This window comes from Oncorhynchus kisutch, linkage group LG17 (assembly GCF_002021735.2).
Source record: "Oncorhynchus kisutch isolate 150728-3 linkage group LG17, Okis_V2, whole genome shotgun sequence".
Lineage (NCBI taxonomy): Eukaryota > Metazoa > Chordata > Actinopteri > Salmoniformes > Salmonidae > Oncorhynchus > Oncorhynchus kisutch.
Window position 1 is genome coordinate 36,348,569 of NC_034190.2, and position 24,772 is coordinate 36,373,340.

At 42.8% G+C, this 24,772-nt stretch overlaps 1 protein-coding gene across 1 annotated transcript in view; it reads right to left on the bottom strand.

Annotated features, from left to right (window-relative positions):
• LOC109908468 (ephrin type-A receptor 7) overlaps positions 1 to 22,302 on the bottom strand; it is a 175,572-nt gene extending 153,270 nt beyond the window's left edge. The window contains exon 1 of the mRNA XM_031793291.1: positions 22,014 to 22,302. Within this exon, the coding sequence (XP_031649151.1) occupies positions 22,014 to 22,092 (79 nt within the window). The 5' untranslated portion in view covers positions 22,093 to 22,302. The remainder of the gene's footprint in view (positions 1 to 22,013) is intronic.
• Between the last annotated feature and the right edge of the window lie 2,470 nt (positions 22,303 to 24,772).

The following is a 24,772-nucleotide window of genomic DNA, read 5'->3' on the forward strand; positions in this document are numbered from 1 at the left end:
TAGCTCCACAGAATATCGAACGCAAAGTGCAACCACACACTCAGACACACCTAGAGTCACTGAATATGCCACCACCATCTCCTAAAAGAGCCCTCACTAACATCATAAATAGCCATAATAATATCTATCATTTGGCAGACACTTCTGTCCAAAGCCACTTCCAAATCATGGGTGCATCCATTTTTTTGTATGAGTGGTCCTGGGAATCGAACTCACAATCCTGCCGTTGCAAGACCAATTTTTCCACGTGAGACTGGCCAAACACACACACAGAGACCCTGCAAACAGCATGAAAACCAGAGAAAACACTGACACGGTAAGACAACACAATACACACAGGGAGAGTCAATAACTAGAGACATGCCTTGCTCTTGTTGCTCCAGCGGCGGACTAATTCTCCCCTCATGCATCTTTGGCATCTAATAACCATGGCTACAGTGCTGTGTTTCTGCTTAAGGCTAGAGGGAGGCTGGTGGACAGACATATAATGAAGAGAATTAGGGAGGACATAACATTTAAATATTTGACATTTAAAACATATGTTTCTTACTTTCAATGTTAGATTACCACAAGAAGTCTGTGTGACGTGTATGTGTGAGAGCGAGTGTGACTTGTGTGTGTGTGAGAGCGAGTGTGACTTGTGTGTGTGAGAGCGAGTGTGACTTGTGTGTGTGTGTGTGAGAGCGTGTGAGAGTGTGTGTGACGTGTGTGTGTGTGACGTGTGTGTGTGTGACGTGTGTGTGTGTGACACGTGTGTGTGTGTGACGTGTGACATGTGTGTGTGTGACGCGTGTGTGTGTGTGTGACACGTGTGTGTGTGACACGTGTGTGTGTGACGTGTGACGTGTGACGTGTGTGTGTGTGACGCGTGTGTGTGTGACGCGTGTGTGTGTGTGTGACACGTGTGTGTGACACGTGTGTGTGTGTGACGTGTGTGTGTGACACGTGTGTGTGACGTGTGTGTGTGTGACGTGTGTGTGTGTCACGTGTGTGTGTGTGTGTCACGTGTGTGTGTGTGTGTCACGTGTGTGTGTGTGTGTCACGTGTGTGTGTGTGTGTGTGTGTCACGCGTGTGTGTGTGACGCGTGTGTGTGTGACGTGTGTGTGTGTGACGTGTGTGTGTGTGACGTGTGTGTGTGTGTGACGTGTGTGTGTGACGTGTGTGTGTGTGTGTGTGTGTGTGTGTGTGTGTGTGACGTGTGTGTGTGTGTGTGTGACGTGTGTGTGTGTGTGTGTGACGTGTGTGTGTGACGCGTGTGTGTGACGCGTGTGTGTGTGTGTGTGACGTGTGTGTGTGTGTGTGTGTGACGTGTGTGTGTGTGTGTGTGTTGTGACGTGTGTGTGTGTGTGTGACGCGTGTGTGTGACGCGTGTGTGTGACGCGTGTGTGTGTGTGTGTGACGCGTGTGTGTGACGCGTGTGTGTGACGCGTGTGTGTGTGTGACGCGTGTGACGCGTGTGTGACACGTGTGTGTGTGTGACCCGTGTGTGTGTGTGACGTGTGTGACACGTGTGTGTGTGTGTGACACGCGTGTGACACGTGTGTGTGTGTGTGTGTGTGTGTGTGTGACACGTGTGTGTGTGACGTGTGTGTGTGTGTGACGTGTGTGTGTGTGTGTGTCACGTGTGTGTGTGTCACGTGTGTGTGTGTCACGTGTGTGTGACGCGCGTGTGTGTGTGTGACGTGTGTGTGTGACGTGTGTGTGTGACACGTGTGTGTGTGACACGCGTGTGTGTGTGACGCGTGTGTGTGTGACACGTGTGTGTGTGTGTGTGTGTGTGTGTGTATGTGTGTGTGTATGTATGTGTGTGTGTGTGACGTGTGTGTGTGTGTGTGACGCGTGTGTGTGTGTGTGTGACGCGTGTGTGTGTGTGACACGTGTGTGTGTGTGTGTGTGTGACGTGTGTGTGTGTGACGTGTGTGTGTCGTGTGTGTGACGTGTGTGTGTGACGTGTGTGTGTGTGTGTGTGACGCGCGTGTGTGTGACGCGCGTGTGTGTGATGCGCGTGTGTGTGACGCGTGTGTGTGTGACGCGTGTGTGTGTGACGCGTGTGTGTGTGACGCGTGTGTGTGTGTGTGTGACGTGTGTGTGTGTGTGTGTGTGACGCGTGTGTGACGTGTGTGACGCGTGTGTGTGTGACGCGTGTGTGTGTGTGTGTCACGTGTGTGTGTGTGTGTGTGACGTGTGTGTGTGTGCGTGGTGTGTGACGTGTGTGTGTCGTGTGTGTGTCGTGTGTGTGTGACGTGTGTGTGGTGTGTGTGTGACGCGTGTGTGTGTGTGACGTGTGTGTGGTGTGTGTGTGTGGTGTGTGTGTGACACGTGTGTGTGTGTGTGTGTGTGTGACGTGTGTGACGTGTGTGTGTGTGTGACGCGTGTGTGAGAGTGTGTGTGTGACGTGTGTGTGTGATGTGTGTGTGTCGTGTGTGTGTGTGAGACGTGTGTGTGTGATGTGTGTGTGTCGTGTGTGTGTGTGACGTGTGTGTGTCGTGTGTGTGTGTGTGTGTGTGTGACGTGTGTGTGTGTGATGTGTGTGTGTGACGTGTGTGTGACGTGTGTGTGACGTGTGTGTGTGTGACACGTGTGTGTGTGACACGTGTGTGTGTGACGTGTGTGTGTGTGACACGTGTGTGTGTGACACGTGTGTGTGTGTGTGTGACGTGTGTGTGACGTGTGTGTGACACGTGTGTGTGTGACACGTGTGTGTGTGTGTGACACGTGTGTGTGTGTGTGACACGTGTGTGTGTGTGTGACACGTGTGTGTGTGACACGTGTGTGTGTGTGACACGTGTGTGTGTGTGACACGTGTCACGTGTGTGTGTGTGACACGTGTGTGTGTGTGACACGGTGTGTGTGCGTGTGTGTGACACGTGTGTGTGTGTGTGTGACACGTGTGTGTGTGTGACACGTGTGTGTGTGTGTGTGTGACACGTGTGTGTGTGTGTGACATGTGTGTGTGTGTGTGTGTGTGACACGTGTGTGTGTGTGACACGTGTGTGTGTGTGTGACGTGTGTGTGTGTGTGTGACGTGTGTGTGTGTGTGTAACGTGTGTGTGTGTGTGTGTGTGTAACGTGTGTGTGTGTGTAACGTGTGTGTGTAACGTGTGTGTGTGACGTGTGTGTGTGTGTGCGCGCGCGTCTTATGAGCCTCAAGCGCATCCTTTATATGCATTGTTGGAATTGGCTAAACTTTGAACATTGAGATATTAAATGAATGATAGGAAATGAAAGAGACTGGGTTCTGTTAGAAGTTAATGGTTCTCAGAAGAAAGAAGGCGGCCTCGGAATGTGTTTTGTTTGATGGAGGAGAGGAGAGTGATGTGTTGATACAGCGGAGACAGATGGACATCTGTGGATTAGGTGAAGGAGGGGTTGAGGTCAAGAGGCGAGGACAGATTCTCTTAAGAGAGTAATAAATGTTTGGAATCCTGTTACCCTCTTTATTAGCTTCCTGTAGAGCCATAAAATTTAAGGATTGGAGAGAAAGGGGTGTGTCTTAAGTGGGATGTATATAAACTGTGATGTCCGAAATGTTTCACTGTCTGTTTTCAGCTGTACAAAACCTTTGGGAAGAATAAACTTGGTTAAAAAGCTTCTCTAGCGTCCGTGGGTTATTTACTCAGAAAAATAAGAACCTAACAGCATGTAATTGGAAATATACACACAGCGTGTTTCTACAGTAAAGTATAGTATGTTGAGTTAACGAAAGACAGGTGAGTTGAGGGCCATGCATGTCACCTACTTTGTAGAATACACAAGACTATCCCACGTTTTGGGATGAATCTCATTTCAGCCAGTGGGAATCACTGCTAGTTCTCTGCTAGTTCATTGGAAGACGCCAATGAATCAACTGTGCATAGTGTTAGGGAATAATCAGAATTGGTGGGTAACGTAGGTAAGATGTTTTATATTCATCATATGTTTGTAAGTTACTTCTCATCAAGAATGTTATTTTTGTATAATACTGTGGCAGGGTTGCAGTATCTGTTCTATGTCAAGACTAAGTTGCATGGGCCGCAGAGAGGGGAGAGGTCAAAGTATCATCATGTGTAAACATATCTTTTGCTCCACTGTGTTTGTGTGCCAGTCACTCCCTACTTTTCCCATCGGGGAAAGGAGGATGGCAGTGTCTGGAATCATTCTATCCTCTCCGTGAGCTTGTCCAGGATTGGTTGTATTTAGAGTTGGTTGTATCTAAATGACAATTTGATATATGCCTGTTGATATGGAGGGTTGGTTTATGGTTCTGGGGTTTGAGTAAGGAGACAAAGCTGAACGATTTATTATGTCTATGCTGTCTGACTATGTGTGTTCTTTGCTATTAAAGGATCTCAGTTGCATTGCAGTGGGGCTCTCAGAGAATTCATTGGGAGACACTGAATTTATCTGAGAGTCACAGGGTTATGATAGAGGTCATATAATTAAAGATGGACTTTGATAACTAACTCTGACTTGTGTGTGGTTTGCGCTCATGATTTGGTAAATAGAGGAAATTTCCACGACAATAGGAATTAGGCGGAAGTCCCCCTCTTGTTTTTCCTCTCCTCCGCTCTTCTACAATCACGCTGGGTTTGCCAGTGCAAGTGATCAATTATTTTTGTTGGCATCACTGGGTCAACATAGCCCTAATACACAGAGTAAAACCAAGCTGAAAGCAAGCCAGCGAGTAAACCAAGCTGAAAGCAAGCCAAACAGAAACCATATAGATGTGGGTCTGCTAGTGAATTGTTTTGGGGAGAGTCATCCAACTGACTGACATGACTGACTGGAAATAAAGCAGTTCCATCTGAAACAGCCTGATCTACTGCTGCTGTACTGATTGCAATCACTACCAGCTACTCTCTCTCTCACACACACACACACACACACACACACACAATTAGCAAATCCATAAACCCACTGCTAGATGTGTGCAAACACAGACCAACAGGCAAAAAAAACACACTTTCAAAGATTATTGCATTGTGGTGAAGACACTGGGTGTTTCTCAATATGCATACTACCGTGCTCCACACATTCATGCTCAAAGTTCGTTTTCCGCGGACGTTTTCTTGAGTACGTTCTTGTGAGGACGAGAATGTGGAAAGCATAAAATGTTACTTTTGAGAAGCACTCGCACGCTGTACTACGTCGACCAATACAGAAGAAACAAGATAACTACAGTTGAAGTCTGAAGTTTACATACACTTAAGTTGGAGTCATTAAAACTTGTTTTTCAACCACTCCACAAATTTCTTGTTAACAAACTTTAGTTTTGGCAAGTCAATCAGGACATCTACTTTGTGCATGACACAAGCAATTTTTCCAACCATTGTTTAAAGACAAATTATTTCACTTATAATTCACTGCAGCACAATTTCAGTGGGTCAGAAGTTTACATACACTAAGTTGACTGTGCCTTTAAACAGCTTGGAAAATTCCAGAAAATGATGTCATGGTTTTAGAAGCTTCTGATAGGCTAATTGACATCTTTGAGTCAATTGGAGGTGTACCTGTGGATGTATTTCAAGGCCTACCTTCAAACTCAGTGCCTCTTTGCTTGACATCATGGGAAAATCAAAAGAAATCAGCCAAGACCTCAGAAAAAGTCTGGTTCATCCTTGGGAGCAATTTCCAAACGCCTGAAGGTGCCACGTTCATCTGTACAAACAATAGAACGCAAGTATAAACACCATGGGACCACACAGCCGTCATACCGCTCAGGAAGGAGACGCGTTCTGTCTCCTAGAGATCAATTTACTTTGGTGAGAAAAGTACAAATCAATCCCAGAACAACAGCAAAGGACCTTGTGAAGATGCTGGAGGAAACCGGTACAAAAGTAAATAGAGTCCTATATCGACAACCTGAAAGGTCACTCAGCAAGGAAGAAGCTACTGCTCCAAAACCACCATAAAAAAATCCAGACTGCAGTTTGCAACTGCACATAGGGACAAAGATCATACTTTTTGGAGAAATGTCCTCTGGTCTGATGAAACATAAGTAGAACTGTTTGGCCATAATGACCATCGTTATGTATGGAGGAAAAAGGGCTAGGCTTGCAAACTGAAGAACACCATCTCAACAAAGTCAAGGTATTGGAGTGGCCATCACAAAGCCCTGACCTCAATTCTATAGAAAATGTGTGGGCAGAACTGAAAAAGCATGTGCGAGCAAGGAGGCCTACAAACCTGACTCAGTTACACCAGCTATGTCAGGAGGAATGGGCCAAAATTCACCCAACTTATTGTGGGAAGCTTGTGGAAGGCTACCCGAAATGTTTGACCCAAGTTAAACAATTTAAAGGCAATACTACCAAATACTAATTGAGTGTATGTAAACTTCTGACCCACTGGGAATGTGATGAAAGAAATAAAAGCTTAAATAAATATATTTTTCTGACATGTCAAATTCTTAAAATAATGTGGTGATACTAACTGACCTAAAACAGGGAATTTTTACTAGGATTAAATGTCAGGAATTGTGAAAAACTGAGTTTAAATGTATTTGGCTAAGGTGTATGTAAACTTACATCTTCAACTGTACATAAAGCAAACAAATTTGCATTTAGCTTCATGTGAATCGTAATAATTTAGCTAGTCAGCTAGTTTTACATGCAATGTTGATATACAAGGTAGCAAAACAATTTTCAGCCAGCCAGAGATCTACGCACACTACAGTGGATATTTTAGGCAGTTAAACATGACAAAATGAACACCATGTATTTATTAACGTATCAACATAAAATATTGTCATCATAACATGAGATGTGAGTGGGTAACTTTTGATTCTCCTGCTTCAGTGCAAAACCAGCCAACCGTAGTTTTTTTTAACGTGGTTGCGTAATAACAATCCTGGGAAAAATTCAGTTGCAGCTTGCGTTGATGCATCGAAATGTGTACAAACGAAGTAGGCATCTGAAAACTGCCCTGCATGCTCCGTTTCGCATACTTTGATTTGCACTCCAATGCAAACCGGTCGCTGTTCAAATTTGCATGCTTGGGGGCACGGTAGCATATTAAGAAACCCCCACTGACTCAGAGGCATCTGTAACATAGTGTCATTGCTTTCTTACCACCCTATGACACACGTCTGGTTCCACACTAGCAGCAATGTAACACACAATGACCTTCTTTGCCTTTCAGCTCAATCATACGGTGTGTGTGTGTGTGTGTGTGTGTGTGTGTGTGTGGTCCCTGACAAGTCACCCACCTCTAATCCCCCCTCCCGCTCTTACCCGTCTCCCCCTTTAATCTCTTCTCTTTATCCCCCTCTCCTCCCTCTCCAGTACTTCTGTTGAACAACTGAATACTAAGGGGCCCATGCTGGCAGGTTACAGTGCCCCTGCCACTCAGCCCATTACAGGCTTCCACCACCTACACTGCTCTCGTCAAGGACCCCACGGCTAAGACCCTTTCATTATGAACAGCCGTCTCCGGGGGGGGGGGGTAGCCACTTCAGAGGAACCTACTCTGCTCTTTGGCGGGGTGTTGGTGAGATGGGCAGGTTGTAAAAGCGATCGAGCCACAGCCGTGCGATTTATGTATTTATTCATCGCAGAGGAAACCGCGCATTAAAAAGGTCGGGCAATTTTCCAAGTCACTGGTCAAACCCACACTGCCGAGGAGGAGAGGGGAGACGGCCTTCCTATTGTAACGGAGGGAGGGAGCCTGTGTGTGTGACGGAGTGAGTAAGGGTGTGTGTGTGTAGACGTGCATGTACTCTCTGAGTGGGTATGCACTGTGTGCACATGTGTGTGTGAGCAAGTTCCACAGGTCTGAGTTTGAAAGGTCAAATGCCTCTCCAAAAGATTAATGGGGTGTTATGGGCATGGATGGGGGGGGGGGGGGGTGCTTTATGAGCCCCAGCCAGCTGAATTTCCTACTTGACCAACATTACCAGAAGGGAGGCGGGGAAAGGGGGACAAGATTGCCCACAAAGATGAGGATGCATTGGTGTGTATGTGTGTGAGTGAATGAACCATTTGTGGGTGTATGCATACAGTACACAGTGCATTTAAATTAAGCCAGTGGTACTTGTCTAAATGCCTAATCAGTAAGCACGCTGTTTAACTGAGGAGTTGACAGCGCTGATAAGCGCGTGATTAGGCGCGACATTACATATTTCCTCTGATTGTACAAATCCTTTGCTTTGTCACTGGATGGGACTCCTGTTATGTTTGCATCAAGTGGGATCAAGCTCTTTACACAAGTGCCTTTCAAAACACAAGAACCTTGTTTTGCACACCAGTATTTCTACTTGCACATCCTCATCTGCACATCTATCACTAGTGTTAATTGCACAACTGTAATTACTTCGCCACTATGACCCATTTATTGCATTACCTCCTTACTTAATTTGCACACACTGTACACAGATTTTTCTATTGTATTTTGGACTGTATGTTCGTTTATCCCATGTGTAACTCTGTTGTTGTTTTTGTCACAATGCTTTGCTTTATCTTGGCCAGGTCGCCATTGGAAATGAGAACTGGTTCTCGACTGGCCTACCTGGTTAAATAAAAAAAATATTTAAAAAAAAATATATATATATATAAAATGGTGTCCATTCAACTCAGGGGGGATTCCAATCAAACATGTATTAGTTGCTTTAAAGTCCAGCCCATCTGCTTGAAAAATGCAGTCCCTCATATGTAAAGTGTGTGAACTCCTATTGCAAACAGTAATATTATGCATTCCAGAGACGTCTGCTATGACACATTGTACACATCATATTTGCAGCACAGATGTTGAGGAGGAGGAACATGATGGCATGAATATGATGACGCAGGGATTTGAATGAGATTGGAAACATTACAGAAGTAGCCCTGCACACAGAGAGCAGCCTACAGGCCTGTCAACAGGCATCGCGAAGTGACAAATTAAAATGTTAGAAGACGCCATTATTGTACAGTAGGTGCGTAGGAATTTCTGATTGGTATTGCATGTGTGAGGTCAAAAGCCCCACAGTCTAAACCCCCTAACATGTGCCGTTCGGACGATGCAGCAGCATAGGACTAGCTGGAGGACAAAGACATTAGGAGCAAGAGTTGAACAGTTTCCAGATGTCCATACCTTCTTACCGTGACTGTGCCATCCCGGGATATACGGAATTACCGGCAGTGCACAAGGGGCGTTATTTTCCCCTAAACAAAAAAAGCCAAAAGAACATCACCAGAATGCTAACAAGTACTAAGGAATCCTCACAGCGGATGCTAGGTAAATGTTAACGAGCGCATGTGAAGACCGACTAAAGACAGACAACCCAGCTCATAAAGTTACACAATCCTCACAAAAAACGCAGTTTGCAGCACAGACAATTATTAGAAAGCAGGGATCTTAATCCAGGAGGGGATTGTCTGTTACCAATAAATTTAATCTTGCAAGCTAACGTTAGCTACTTAGCAAGTTAGCAAAACCCAGCTGGATAGAATTTATTTGGCACATTTTATAGCCAGCAGCATACCAGCCTGCATCCCAGTGCTGGCTTGCCACTGAAGCTAAGCAGGGTTGGTCCTGGATGGTCCCTGGATGGGAGACCTGATGCTGCTGGAAGTGGTGTTGGAAGGCCAGTAGGAGGCACTCTTTCCTCTACTAAAAATAAACTGCACAGGGACATTGTACAAACTTGTACCGGTAAGCTTCATAATGTTGAATGTAATCTGCTTCATCTCGTGCACAAGTTGACTATAGGTATTTATTTAAGAAGTACTAGTATTCAAATGTATAGTGATGGTATTGGAAAATCATACTGATGGTATTTCGAAATACGGTATTCAGGCTGACGAGCAGCCCTCACAGCCATTCCTGGCAAGGCGAGCACTGACAGCATAGAGGGGAGGCTCATGGGAGGGGAACAGACATTAGCAGGGGTGGACATGACATTCTGTTTCACATCTCGTGTGTCTTTAGTGTCCTGTCCAACATAGAATCCCTGGATAGATGGGCACATGGCACGGACCTCATGTCATGTTCTACAAGCCGCTAAAGAAATCAAACCTTCTGGTTTACATGACCATTGGATGGCTCAAGAGTGGTAGGCAGATACAGTAATTCCATGTTAGGATACAAAACTACATCAAAAGTACACTGTATACCCTCCCAACCAACACGTGGATATTCTGATCATTTGCTGTGTAATGAAGACACCGACGAGGAGTATTACCTGACCTGCCGTTACCCTGAGCTAATGCTGCAGTCTAAACCAGGCTAGATTCAGGCTGATAGTCTCTAAGCCAACAGCTGTGAGAAGAGGACCAGCACACGTAACCTTTGGTAATAGGAGACGGCACATTCAGTCACAAGCAGGTACTATATAGCCAGGGTACCAGTCTCTTTAGCTAACCCACTCCCTGTACTCCATGTCATGGATCATCTTCAAATATGAACATTCTATCATTAATGAGCTGGAGGAGTACAGTCTCTTTGGCGATGACTAGGAGTGGAAGGTTAGCTAAAGAGACTGGTACTCAGACCAGGTACTATAGGCCATACTGACTTATCCTTTGCTACTCATAGTGTATGCCAAAAGCATAAACATTTAGTACTTCCAAGGCCGGTTTCTAAGCATCAGAGTTGTCAGTCCATTTCCCACCTGGACTACATAATATACTGTATTGAATATGTTGAGGAACTAAGTCCCTTTGGCTGATATGGTCTACCAGACAACCATTCTATTATTATCATCACTGTACAGTATATACAGAGGAGAAAATGCATTCTTAAAGGCAACATTGTAAAACAAAGGCAAAAATAACAGCAGCATTCCCCCTTAAGGCAAATGTTTTCTATATTAATGAGGCCTTTCATACTCAACCTTTAAGGAACCTTTACAAAACAACATGTCTTGTAAGGGAATGGTTATGGTCTGGAGTGTGTGTAATGTATGTGAGTGTGTGTTCATGTGAGGTGTTTTAATGTCCGTGTGTGTTTTAACATGTATGTGTATGCGTGTTTTGCACGTGGAGGGGCACACCTATCAGGTGTTAAATTATTATTTATTTATTTAACTTCTCCCCAATCCATGCTACTGTATTGATGCGCTCCCCAGAGTCCCACTCTCCATGTTCCTCTCCACTTTGAGTTTGCCAGCTTTATGAATATTGACTGAGGTGGGGCGTGAGCTAGCATGTACAGTATTAACCTTGTCTTTTGCTCGTGTTAACAGCTTTGGTGGTGGAGGATGGAAACCTATAGAGCAGACTGGAGGATAATGTCAAGGCTTCTCATACTCTGCCATATCTATATTACCCATACATGCAGATGCTAAAAATTACACAAATACATAAACACACACACACACACACACACACGCATAAAGACACACACAATTCTTCCTAAAACAGAATCTGCCATTCAAATCAAATTGTATTTATCACATGCGCCGAATACAACAGGTGTTTCACCTTAGTGAAATGCTTACTTAACCAACAATGCAGTTAAGAAAATACTATTTTTTTTAAGTAAGAGATAAGAATAACAAATAATTAAAGAGCAGCAGTAAATAACAATAGCGGGGCAATGTACAGGGGATACAGGTACAGAGTCAATGTGCGGGGGCACCGGTGTCGAGGTAATATGTACATGTAGGTAGAGTTTTTAAAGCGACTATGCATAGACAATAACAGAGTGTAGCAGCAGCGTAGAACAGGGGGTGGGGCAATGCAAATAGTCTGGTTAGCCATTTGATTAGCTGTTCAGGAGTCTTATAGATTGGGGGTAGAAGCTGTTCAGACCTAGACTTGGTGCTCCAGTACCGTTTGCCGTACGGTAGCACAGAGAAGTTTGACTATGGTGGCTAGAGTCTGACAATTTTTAGGGCATTCCTCCGACCCCACCTGGTATAGAGGTCCTGGATGGCAGGAAGTTTGGCGCCGGTGATGTACTGGGCCGTATGCACTAGAGGTCGACCGATTAGGACTTTTCAACACCGATACCGATTATTGGAGGACCAAAAAAAGCTGATACCGATTAATCGGCCGATTATTATATATATTTATAACAATTACAACAATACTGAATGAACAATGAAAACTTTATATAATACAGCAATAAAATCAATTTAGTCTCAAATAAATAATGAAACATGTTCAATTTGGTTTAAATAATGCAAATACAAAGTGTTGGAGAAGAAAGTAAAAGTGCAATATGTGCCATGTATAAAAGCTAACGTTTAAGTTCCTTACTCAGAACATGGGAACATATGAAAGCTGGTGGTTCCTTTTAACATGAGTCTTCAATATTCCCAGGTAAGAAGTTTTAGGTTGTAGTTATTATAGGACTCTCTCTCTATTCCATATACCTTTGACTATTGGATGTCCTAATACGTACTTTAGTATTGCCAGCCTAATCTCGGGAGTTGATAGGCTTGGTCATAAACAGCACAATGCTTGAAGCATTGCAAAGAGTTGCTGTCAAACGCAGTAAAGTGCTGTTTGAATGAATGCTTACGAGCCTGCTGCTGCCTACCACCGCTCAGTCACACTGCTCTCTCAAATCATAGACTTAATTATAACATAACACACAGAAATACGAGCCTTAGGTTGTTATTATGGTCAAATCCGGAAACTAGCATTTAGAAAACAAAACGTTTATTCTTTAAGTGAAATACGGAATATTTGATCTAACGGGTGGCGTCCATAAGTCTAAATATTCCTGTTACATTGCACAACCTTCAATATTATGTCATAATAACGTAAAATTCTGGCAAATTAGTTCGCAACGAGCCAGGCGGCCCAAACTGTTGCATATACCCTGACTCTGCGTGCAATGAACGCACGAGAAGTGACACAATTTCACCTGGTTAATATTACCTGCTAACATGAATTTCTTTTAACTAAATATGCAGGTTTTAAAAAATATACTTCTGTGTATTGATTTTAAGAAAGGCATTGATGTTTATGGTTAGGTACATTCATGCAACAATTGTGCTTTTTTCGCAAATGCTCTTTTGTTAAATCATCCCTCGTTTGGCGAAGTTGGCTGTCTTTGTTAGGAAGATATGGTCTTCACACAGTTTACAACGAGCCCGGTGGCCCAAACTGCTGCATATACCCTGACTCTGTAGTGCAGAACGCAAGAGAAGTGACACAATTTCCCTAATTAAAAGAAATTCATATTAGCAGGCAATATTAACTAAATATGCAGGTTTAAATATATATACTTGTGTATTGATTTTAAGAAAGATGTTTTTTGTTTATGGTTAGGTACACATTGGTGCAACAACTTCTTTTTTCACGAATGCGCTTGTTAAATCCCCCGTTTGGCGAAGTAGGCTGTGATTCATTGGTAAATTAACAGGCACGGAATCGATTATATGCAACGCAGGACAAGCTAGATAAACTAGTAATATCATCAACCATGTGTAGTTAACTAGTGATTATGTTAAGATTGATTGTTTTTTATAAGATACGTTTAATGCTAGCTAGCACCTTACCTTGGCTCCTTGCTGCACTCGCATAACTGGTAGTCAGCCTGCCACGCAGTCTCCTCGTGGAGTGCAATGTAATCGGCCATGATCGGTGTCCAAAAAAGCCGATAACCGGTTGTTATGAAAACTTGAAAAATCGGCCCTAATAAAATCAGCCATTCCGATTAATCGGTCGACCTCTAGTACTCACTACCCTCTGTAGTGTCTTGCGCTCCATCCATCCCAAATATCCCCATTCCTCACTAGCACCAGTATAAAGTCCCCTAATCATTCCTCACTATCCAATAAGGCTAAAGAATCAGCTAAAAAGAAGACATCCATCTTACCTATAACATCTACATCTTACCTATAACATCTACATCGGCACAAACACGCACGCACAGAGCATTACTGCAGATACAGCAGAATAGCGTCCGTCCTTACAGGGGAACAAAGGAAAATCAGGTGACCCTCTAGGAAGCTTTAAAGACACACATAAAATCAATCAAACCATCAAAGTCAACGTTAGCAGTTGGTAAGTAAGCAAATGCTTTAGAGTGCAGAGTCATTTTGGGGATTGTTGGACTGTAAATTAGGCTACATATCCTTTGTTGGAGAGCTATGCACCAAAGGAAAGGTGACTGGTTAGGACGCTCCCTTTTTCACTCCTCCCTCATCCCAGTCTCCCTCACCTCCCCTTCCATTTCTTCCGCTCACCATGTACCTGGCACTTTCCTCTCCTCCCTCGGTCTCTGCCATCAAAATGACATCGCCCAAAAAGCCCAGGGGGACAATGTCACGGACACGGCTTCCAACTTCACAAATCACTTTGACCTTTCGCACACAGCGAGGTCGCCACTATCAGCTCCAGAACCCCTCTGCCTCAGCCAAGAGAGAAGGACCAGGGATCTGAGCCCACGGGTTGGCACTCACAAAAGTGGTTTGCATCAATCATAAGGGAAGTGACTACGTCAGGTCATCTGCTTTCAAAGCATGTATCACAACTCATTTCAGAGAGTTCAGGATAGCACAATGAAGCATAGAATCAAAATGAGTTGACTGTTTTTCATGGGGCGACTGCTTTCAGCTGGTTTAAGCCCCACCTGCAGGTAAATAAAGTCAGGTTGATAGTCATTGTCATGAGTCTTAATTTGCTATATTGTAAAATTGCATACATTTTCTTAGTAGTTTTTTGGTCTTAATTTAAGGTTAGGGTTAGGCAATAGGGTTAACTTTAGGTTTAAAATCTTATTTTATGACTTTATGACTGGCTGTGCCAGCTAGTGACCACTCTGCAGAGCTGTATCAAGAACAAGATTCCTGACAATATCTATCAATTTAATCCGTTTTTTCAATCAATTAAATTATTTCTTCACAACCATCGATTTCAGAAATTAGTTGTGAAAAAAAGAGTTGTGTTTTGTTCTACCATGGGTAGAGGCATCTAAAAAAACTAACCCCCTTCTTGAGGATTGGCCATTAGCCTATAACACACAGTGCTACAAAGAATTGCCGGCACAAACATAATGAACCCAGAGGCTACGCTTCAGTTTTAGCCCAGGCTGAATCTCCCCTTCTTCCAGCTGCACAATGGGTGGATACGGAGGGGAGGAGGGAGAGAGGGAAGTAAATGAGATCCCGATGAGATGCCAAGGTGTGTTAGCATTGAGGCGTAGGGAATGAGAGAGCGGCTGCGAGAGCTAGATTGACTGTGCAAGGAGGGGAAGACACCCCACACTGCCTACAGGGCAACAGCAGTATTAGCGCTCCTTAATCCAGCCTGAGATGTGAGACGCATGGTAATGTGGGGAGGGAGGGAGGGGGGGGGGGGGGTGTCACGCACACATATACAGGCCTTGCTCACACACACACACACACACACACACATATACAGGCCTTGCTCACACACACACACACATATACAGGCCTTGCTCACACACACACATATACAGGCCTTGCTCACACACACACCTTGGTGCACGCAGAAATCTGAGACACCAAGAAACGCAAATAGACCGAGAGAGACAAACACAGAAACAAGGACAGAGACCAGAAAGACATTCACTACCAGGCCACAGTCTTGTATGAAAGTGGTGAATTACAGTCCATTGGGAAAGTATTCAGACCCTTTGACTTTTTCTTTTTACAGCCTTATTCTAAAATTGATTCAATTGTTTTTTCCCCCTCAATCTACACATAATACCCCCCCAAAGATCTCTCTGTACTTTGCTCTGTTCATCTTTCCCCCGATCCTAACTAATCTCCCAGTCCCTGCCGCTGAAAAACATCCCCACAGCATGATGCTGCCACCACCATGCTTCATAGTGCCAGTCTCTGTCAGAGTGACCATTGGGTTCTTGGTCATCTCCCTGACCAAGGCCCTTCTCCCCCGATTGCTCAGTTTGGCCGGACGGCCAGCTCTAGGAAGAGTCTTGGTGGTTCCAAACTTCTTCCATTTTAAATTGATGGAGGCCACTGTGTTCTTGGGGACCTTCTATACTGCAGATATTTTTTTGGTACCCTTCCCCAGGTCTGTGCCTCAACACAATCCTGTCTTGGAGCTCGTTGTCTTGGACAATTCCACCGACCTCATAGCTTGGTTTTTTCTCTGACATGCACTGTCAACTATGGGACCTTATGTAGACAGACGGGTGTATGCCTTTCCAAATCATGCCCAATCAATTGAGTTTAACACAGGTGGACTCCAAAGTTGTAGGAAAATCTCAAGGACGATCAATGGAAACAGGATGCACCGGAGCTCAATTTCGAGTCTCATACCAAAGGGTCTAAATACTTAAGTTATTTATATGTTGTTGTTTTTTAATTTTTTATTAGCAAACATTTCTAAAAACCTGTTTTCCCTTTGTCATTATGGGGTATTGTGTGTAGATTGAGGGGAAAAAATGTATGTAATCCATTTTAGAATAAGGCTGTAACATAACAAAACTTGGAAAAAGGTCAAGGGGTCTGAATACCTTCCGAATGCACTGCATCTCTAATAATACAGATAGCATTGAGAGAGGGATTTGAACAGACAGAGGCAAATCCCCCTACTGTTGCGAGCCCCAATGACATGGCTGCCAACCCCAGCCTTCAGAAACACATTGCTTTCACAGCAATTAATCGTTGTCACAACATCAATTAGAACAGAGCGTCCAATCCGACTGGCCAGCATTCCAGGGCAACGACTCAAGCTGGCAACACCGAGCTGTGGGTGTAAAAGTGCTCTATAGTATTATAGGGAAGGGATTATCAACGAGGGGTTATGTGTTCTATGGAAAATAATGAACGACGTAGATGTTCCATGATGTGCCAGCGGAGTGGAACTGACCTTCTTCCACAGAGTTGCGTTATTTTCCACAGAAGGAATAGAGCCCTGAGTTGATTATCCCTTTTATACCATTTGCAGGTAGAAATGTGTTCTTTCAACATCCACTGAAGAAGCTATACGTTTACTAGATAGCTACAGTAGTTGCCTTGGTAACCACACAGGCTTGCTAGTTTAGCTAGTCAAACCGCCAATCCTAACTTGATGCTATGAAAATTATTCAAAAAAATGTATTCATTCATTTAAAAAAATGGTATTAATTCAATTCATTGTTTATTCAACAATGCCAATAACTTTTCAATTCAACTTTTGCTTTCTAAAGGAGCTCAAACATTGCCATTCAATTCCACCGAGCGTTATAGCAAAATATTCCACGCTCTAGAATGACCTTCAAGCCAATCAGAAACGAGTATTCAACAATGCCATGGTATAATACTCTATACCTAAACACTATATCTGTGTGGATAATGTATAATGTAATGCTATGTCTGTGTGGATAAGTATGCATGCAATTCTGTGTTCATGTGGGTGTACAGTAAGAAAGCTTGTATGTGTGTGCGTGTTGTCGGCATGCCATGTCATGTGGGTGTGTGCAGCGTGTGTATGAGAGGATGTGTGTGTGTGTGTGTGTAAGTAATAATGACGTGAATCTGTGTTTAAGCGAGATTGCTGTGTTTAAGTGAGATTGTGTGTGTGTGTCTGTGTGTAAGTAACAAAGCTATGTGTGCATATGAGCCGAATGTGTGTGTGCTCGTTTGCATGTTTGTGTTTGTACATGCAATGTGTGTTTGCACAGCTTGGCTCAGCTGTGCTGAGACACTGCTGGAACTAACCCTCGCCTGGGGAAAGCATGTGATTATGTGCTCTTCCTTCTCTGAATCCAAGCACTGATTAGGATGCTTTACTGGCCTCACCTGAGCCTAACAGTGACACGCAGCCCCAGCCCTTCCTGCATCAGAGCCACGCTCAATACCTCACAACCAGAGAGAGATAGCCCACTGGCCAGACTACTTTACAGGGCAGAAAGAGAGGGTAGAGAGGGGGCATCAACAAGCCAACTTTCACATTCTGCCCTCGGTTTTGAAGTATGAGCGATTGTGGGAATGAGACAAAGGAAACCATTTGCTCTATGCAAGTGTCAGCCAGAATAGATTCCGACCCAATATTTGTTTACAACTGCACTGGGATCAGACAGGCTTCCTGTTTAGATAAAGATACTGCGGAGCTGGTGTAGGATATGGCTCGGAAAACCTACCTTAATTAATCCAGGGATGAGAAATGCGTTGTACTCCAAAATGTCCCATTATCCCAACTGTTACACTGAGAAGATTGAACAACTGCAAAAAAACTGGCAGGCGTTCAAAGTTCCCAGTGTAATAGTTGGAATAATGGTACAATTTGAGTACAACGCATTTCACGTCCCTGGATTGAGGTACGTTTTCCAAGCCATACTTTTACACTCCACAGTGTAAAATAAAATTGATAAATTACGAGCCTAGTTGGTTTAGCCACAGAAACAGACAGGAACCTTCTTGCTAGCCATTATTGGCTAAGATAATGGATGGGCTGGACATGCCGAGAGAGGAGCTCGGATTGGTCTATCATGTAGCATGCTTCTGTCTAACATTGCTACTGTGGCTTTTTAAAAAGCTATAACGTTAGCCATGGAGAACTGCAAAAGTGGTGATACTGCTCTCAGCAACATTGCTGCCCTGAATTTAACAGGCACTATCGACAAAGATCAGTGGGGAAAAGTTGTGATGAACTACTTTCTGCGCACGGTCAGTGTGAACTGGAGTGACTTGACACAACGGGCCAAACAAGCTGCAGCTACAAACAAACGGAAATGACACAGGACGTCTTGGTTAAAGGGTTCCAGGCTGCCGTGAAGCGTTCATCCGTTTATATGGGCAAGAGTCTAGCTTCATTTTCAGATATTATACTTTCTAATTTTGTGAGAAAGTTTAATTGCAGGTTACAGTGTACTGATAGCTAGCTAGCGAACGTTAGCTTGGTGGCTGGCTAACGTTATGTGTATGATCTGTGTAGTAATATTACTTGTTTCTCAGAAAGCCATTTGCGTTGATAGGTATAGCCTAATGTTAGCTATCTAGCTAACATCGAACCTAGTTGGTTATCTTAAGCTACCTGCAGATTTATAATACAGCATTTCGTGCATGGTGGCTAGCTATGACAATCCATTTGTACTGTATGGGTTGGGATTATGGATAATTGTTTAGCTAGCTAACTTGATGGGTCATGTAATGCTTGTTACATGACCCATCAAGTTAGCCTGGTGTGTTTGGGGGTGATTACGGCCATCTATTGTATTTCATTAACATGTGTATGTCTACACATTAGTGACCCATCCACTTAGCTAGATGTGGCTGGGGGTTATATCATTTCTTTCACATGACCCATCAATTTAGACAAGTGTGTCTGGGTTAGCATCATCAAATAATTATGAAATATTTATCTGGACACTTTCTATTTTTGATATTGCTACTATGCAAATAACCCTTTCTCTGTACCGTTTACACCTTCTATATCCTGTGATATACCTCCACCAAAGTCAGATTAGGATATAGGCCAAGGACTAGATAAAGTGTATTTTTACCTGGAGTTTTCCTTATTGTAAGCTACTACTTTCACCACTTTAATATTAAAATCTTTGGTTGTTTACTACACTACCTTACTCACTATGTGAATCCTTAATGAAATGGGTAGGGCTAAGGCTTAAGAGGGTGTGAACGATGTTAAATAGGTGTAGACAAAGAAGCTCTTCACAGTAGATGCACCAAAACATTCAAGGTCCATTTTCTCAAAAGTCAGTTTACAAGTTGATCAAATTTCAAAGCAGAATTACTTTTCCATTGTTCCTCAAATGCAGTGTATGATATACCATTGTGTAGCTCTGAGTCTCTACTTTGATCCAATGTAAAAAAAAAAAAAACACAAGACCGAATCAAGGGGGTCAGTCACATGTGAAAACATGTTGTTTCTATGATCTGTGGTTTAACAGATAAGGGCCTAAAAAAATGCTTCTCCGATTTCCAGATACTGCAATGAGATTCTAGCCAGAGGGAGGGTATTTTCTTGTTACCCATGTGAAACGGCTAGCTTAGTTAGCGGTGGTACACGCTAAATAGCGTTTCAATCGGTGACGTCACTTGCTCGGAGACCTTGAAGTAGTAGTTCCCCTTGCTCTGCAAGGGCTTTTTATGTTTTAACATTTTATGTCATTGGTTTCAACTTTTGAACTTTATATTTATTTTCTACAAATCAGAAATACAATGTTTTCACATATGAAGACGCTTATTGTGCAGGAGATAATGAAAATTAGGTTGAAAAGCAGTGGAATTGCCCTTTAATCCCAACAGGAAGCCTGTCTAACCTAGCCTTTTATAATCTGAGAGTGGATGATTTATACTCTCGTTTTAAACATGCAGGCTCAGCATTCCCTAACAGTCCCACAAGTCCCACAAGTTAGAATTTTGAAAAAAAATAATTTCAACTTACTTTACCAGTCTACTGATTTTGTCCTTATGATGGAGGTAGTCTGAGACATAATATCCACAGGCAAGTGTTAATAAACCAACTTTCAGCAAACTGGTATTTTTTTTTTTTTCCCAGTTTGTGTTTCCCATGTTGTATTGTCAATATTGACGCAATTCGCATGTGACAAACACAAAATGTCAACTATAGCCAAGCTTAATGAAAAAAGATACATATTCATTCATCGCCAGCACCACCCCAACATACAGTATGTGAAAATGGCACGTGTCTATGTTTTGTAGTAAAAAATATGGAAGATGTGATTTTTAACCAATTATGTGTAGGATGTCAATGTTTCCATTGACATCCTACACATAATTGGTTAAAAATCACATCTTCCATATTTTTTACTACAAAACATAGACACGTGCCATTTTCACATACTGTATGTTGGGGTGGTGCTGGCGATGAATGAATATGTATCTTTTTTCATTAAGCTTGGCTATAGTTGACATGATGCACACCGATGTCAATGGAAACATTTATCGTCTTTTTTTATACAAAACATACAAACGTGCCATTTTCACATATGTTGATGTTGGGGTGGGTGCTAGAGTTGATGAATATGAAGATTTAAAAAATGTCCTTTAACCGAACCACAGACGGAAAGGTAGACAATGTTCGGTTACAATGCTGTTTACACATTTGGCCTAATTTGCTATGACTCAAGAAATTGAAAAAACAAGTAACCTAATACCGGCCGTAAAAAGTCATACAAACAATACTTTCGTGTGGATATTATATCTCCACATCCTACTGTCAAAAGTGCCAATAGCACAGACAACCGGTTAAGTAAGCATAAATATTATTTTATTCAACATTCTGGTTTGAAAAGACAGTTGCGTCTTTTTTAGGGCAACTTTTTACAGACAGAATATCCATGGGTATCAATATGATGATTAGGGAAGTACGATCCCAGTGCAGATGTAAGCAATATTAGAGTCAGAATCTATTCTGGCTATGCAAGTGTCTGAGGGCAACAATGTTTCCTATTCAGTCTGGTTAACGAAGTAAATGCTGGGACGTAGCCTAGTGCTGGAATACATTTTTCGTTGACAGTAGCCTAACCCCTTCTGACATTTAAGCAACGCTTTTTGTTGCGTTTCAGACTTTTTGACAAACAGTGGGCAATTTGTAATATGCTCATTCATACAAACTAGAAAATAATTACAACGTTGCTGCAAGACTATAACTGTCCAGGTTTAACGGTTTCCGTTCAATGTCAAAGTGATAAAGGGACGCATTTTGTAACAATACGATTGTAGGACTAGGCTATACATTCGCAACAAGATACGTTTGTGTGAATCCTTGTCGAAGTCGGTAAACTTAACACCTCGCTTTTACTTTTTACTTACATATCACGCCATTTTTTAAATATTTTGTCCACATGTTCAACTGTCACTTAGCTACTGAAAAGAGACGCGTAAAGCTGCCAGCTCTGTGAAACACAACGAAGGCGGCTTTAACACCAAATTGATTTGGAGCGGTTTTTTCCGAACTCTGGCGCGTTTTACCCCTTTTAAAATGTTGGCGAAAAAAAGCTACGGAAATTATTTACTTAATATAGACCAATTTGTACAAATATACGTTTTGTCGACATCTCTGAACTTCCGCATCACCGTGCGTGCACCTGCAACCAAACTGGCGATTCGGCTTGGCTGGAGTGTTGCACGTTCATTCATCCACCTGCTACGAGCAGTCCGGGGTAAAAGCACACAAAAAAAACGTATAAAATAGCTTCCACATACCTTCTTCAGTGTGACAGCCCTTGTTTCCATTCAGCAATAATATCCAAAGTACCGACATTTGCGTTTTAAAAAGCTCCATGTTTGAATGTCCAGCCTCGCGAAGCTCTTGTCATCTCTCTCCGGGCTTGCGCGTAACACACACACAGCAGAGCGAAGCTAGAGCCGTCCGGGCTAGTGCGAGCTTCACTCACTACGCGGTTTATTCGCTATCTCGGGGGAGGGTGTTGTGCATCAGATTGACATCATGCAAGTGCAATGATGGAAGATTTCGAAACGAGGGTACTGGAAGGTCGCCTATCAAAGCGCTCGGGAAATGAATCGCAACGCCAAGGTGTTTTCGCTATTCGAATCATCACCGCTTTGTGATTTAAAAAAATATATATATATTATATATCACCTCGCCTTTAATCGAACTAAAGTAACGGCAGCATTGACTTGGTGGGTGGAAGCCTCCGCTTTCCATGTGTGATAGGTGTATTTAAGAATATTTATTCAAGAATATCTTTATTTTAATGATTGGATTATGTGCGTTTAGATTAAATGAAGATGAATTATGTCTAGAGAATGGAGGGAAGGAAGCGATGTTAATGCGACATTAAATGTCTAGAAATGTTGACTAATTGAATTAATGAATCAATTGAATCATTGTTCAACACTATTAGCTGATATTGCTCATTTTTAATTGTCCAATTCTGAAAAATCAAATGATAGTATTTAGGACAGTCCTTTATTATTCACTAATATGTCGAGATACTGTATTATAGTAGCCTATAGGCTGCATTAACAAATAGGCTAACATTCTGATTAATTGCACCATACGCCTACACTGCTGTTTACTGCATCCTATATATATATATATATATGTACTGTAATTTTGGAGTAATGATTGACAAAGGGAGAGACCAAAAGAAATTCGATACAGTTTCAGCGTTTCCCATCCTGTACAAAGAAAAACTGATGCTGCAAATAATTTCAACCTATTGTAATTGACATGTGTGGGCCAAATTGATCATGTTATCTTTTCAGCCGAGGAGGCAAAACAGTTTATTGGTCTTAGTCAACAGTAAAAATGTAGCAGACTGATCAAACTGCTGAGGTGAATCGGGTAGTATCTTACAATTTAAAATCCATAAAGCTGCATGACAACTAAAGGCAGATCTATGATGTGGATTTCTAAACCTTTTCATTTTTTTGGTGTAATCCTCTGCAATGTTATTGGAGAGCAAACCCCCGCCAGGCGCCAGTTCAATAGTATTGGTTACAAAGAGTTTTTTTTTTAAAACCTGGTAACACAAAAAGACACAGAACAACTAGCCGAGTATCATGCTTGGTAGAAAGGAAAGCCTTTCATCCAAGCTTTTAAAGTACACAGACAAAAAATACTCCGATTTGGATCTGAGACAGTTTTGTGATTTAGCATGTTATTTTGTCATAGTTATTTAATGCCTTCACAATTACAAAGCTTGGTCTGTGTCAAAATGCTTGTATTAATAAGCATATAAATGACTTAAAAAGTGAAAATGTAACAGTGTGGACCGATAAGGGATTTGCAATGCATAGGCTGCAATAACAAACATAAATCTACAGAATTGCATGGGAAAAGTTTTTTTTCTTTCTATTTGGCACGACTTTGATATAATAACAGCTTCTGCTATTTATGTAGCCACTTTTCTAACTAATGACCTAATGAAACAGAAAGTCATCACACCTAATTTTCCCCCTAAGCATGGCCTGCCAGACATAAAACTGCACTGTAATAAATGTAATAAGTCCACCACACACCCACATCCTTTCCCCATATCACACACACATGCGTGCACTCACACCAACCCTCCTCCACACACACCCTTCTCAGCACAAAGATTATCACCCACAGACAGATCCCCTCAGCAGGAGGGCAAGCCAGACCTCCAGACCTGATGAACTTGTCCAGTATGGTCATAAGTCAGCCAGCACAGACACCAACCCCAAACCACACTTCCACCACTGAAACGCAACCAGCAAATCCCCTCTATTCACTTGCAATGTCTCAAGGCATATAACATGAACATCAACAGACACACACTCAAACAGAGGTAGAGTGTGAGCCTAACTAGATGTCAGTCCCCCCCATCCCCATCCTTGGCTCAAAGACTCATTACCATGCAATAATTTCATGCTGGGCTACCTCAGAACATTTTCTATTCCCTTTGCTCTTTATATAAAAAAAAACAGAGTCAACAGAGAGGCAGCCACTTGACCTTTTTTGTTCCCTGGTTATTTTCCCAGTCATCCAAGCAGAAAAGGAAAGCGAGGATAAAAAAGATGGTTTAAGATGCTGTTAAGAGGGGGAGAGGTTTTAATTTGACACGGGAAAACCTGCTTTGTAATGTTCCGGTAATCTCTTGACAACCTCTGGGGGGGCGCAGGGGAGGCTGAGTGGGGAGGGCTATGAGTCCATGTTGTATTGTTATTCCCAAACCTCAGCCCTGGAAATTGTGTCAGTTGAGAGGCGTTAATATGGCTCGCTAAAAGACACTGCCTGCACACCGAGCGACTGGCGACAATAAATACAGACAAGTCGTTTAAACGGACACTGATGAGCCGCCGCCGCCATCGTCTAATACTTTAGTCTGATTGGTGTTTAGAGAATGGCCATTCCCCTGTGTGTCACGACTTCCGCCGAAGTCGGCTCCTCTCCTTGTTCGGGCGGCGTTCGGCGGTCGACGTCACTGGCTTTCTAGCTATCGCCGCTCCATTTTTCATGTCTCCATTTGTTT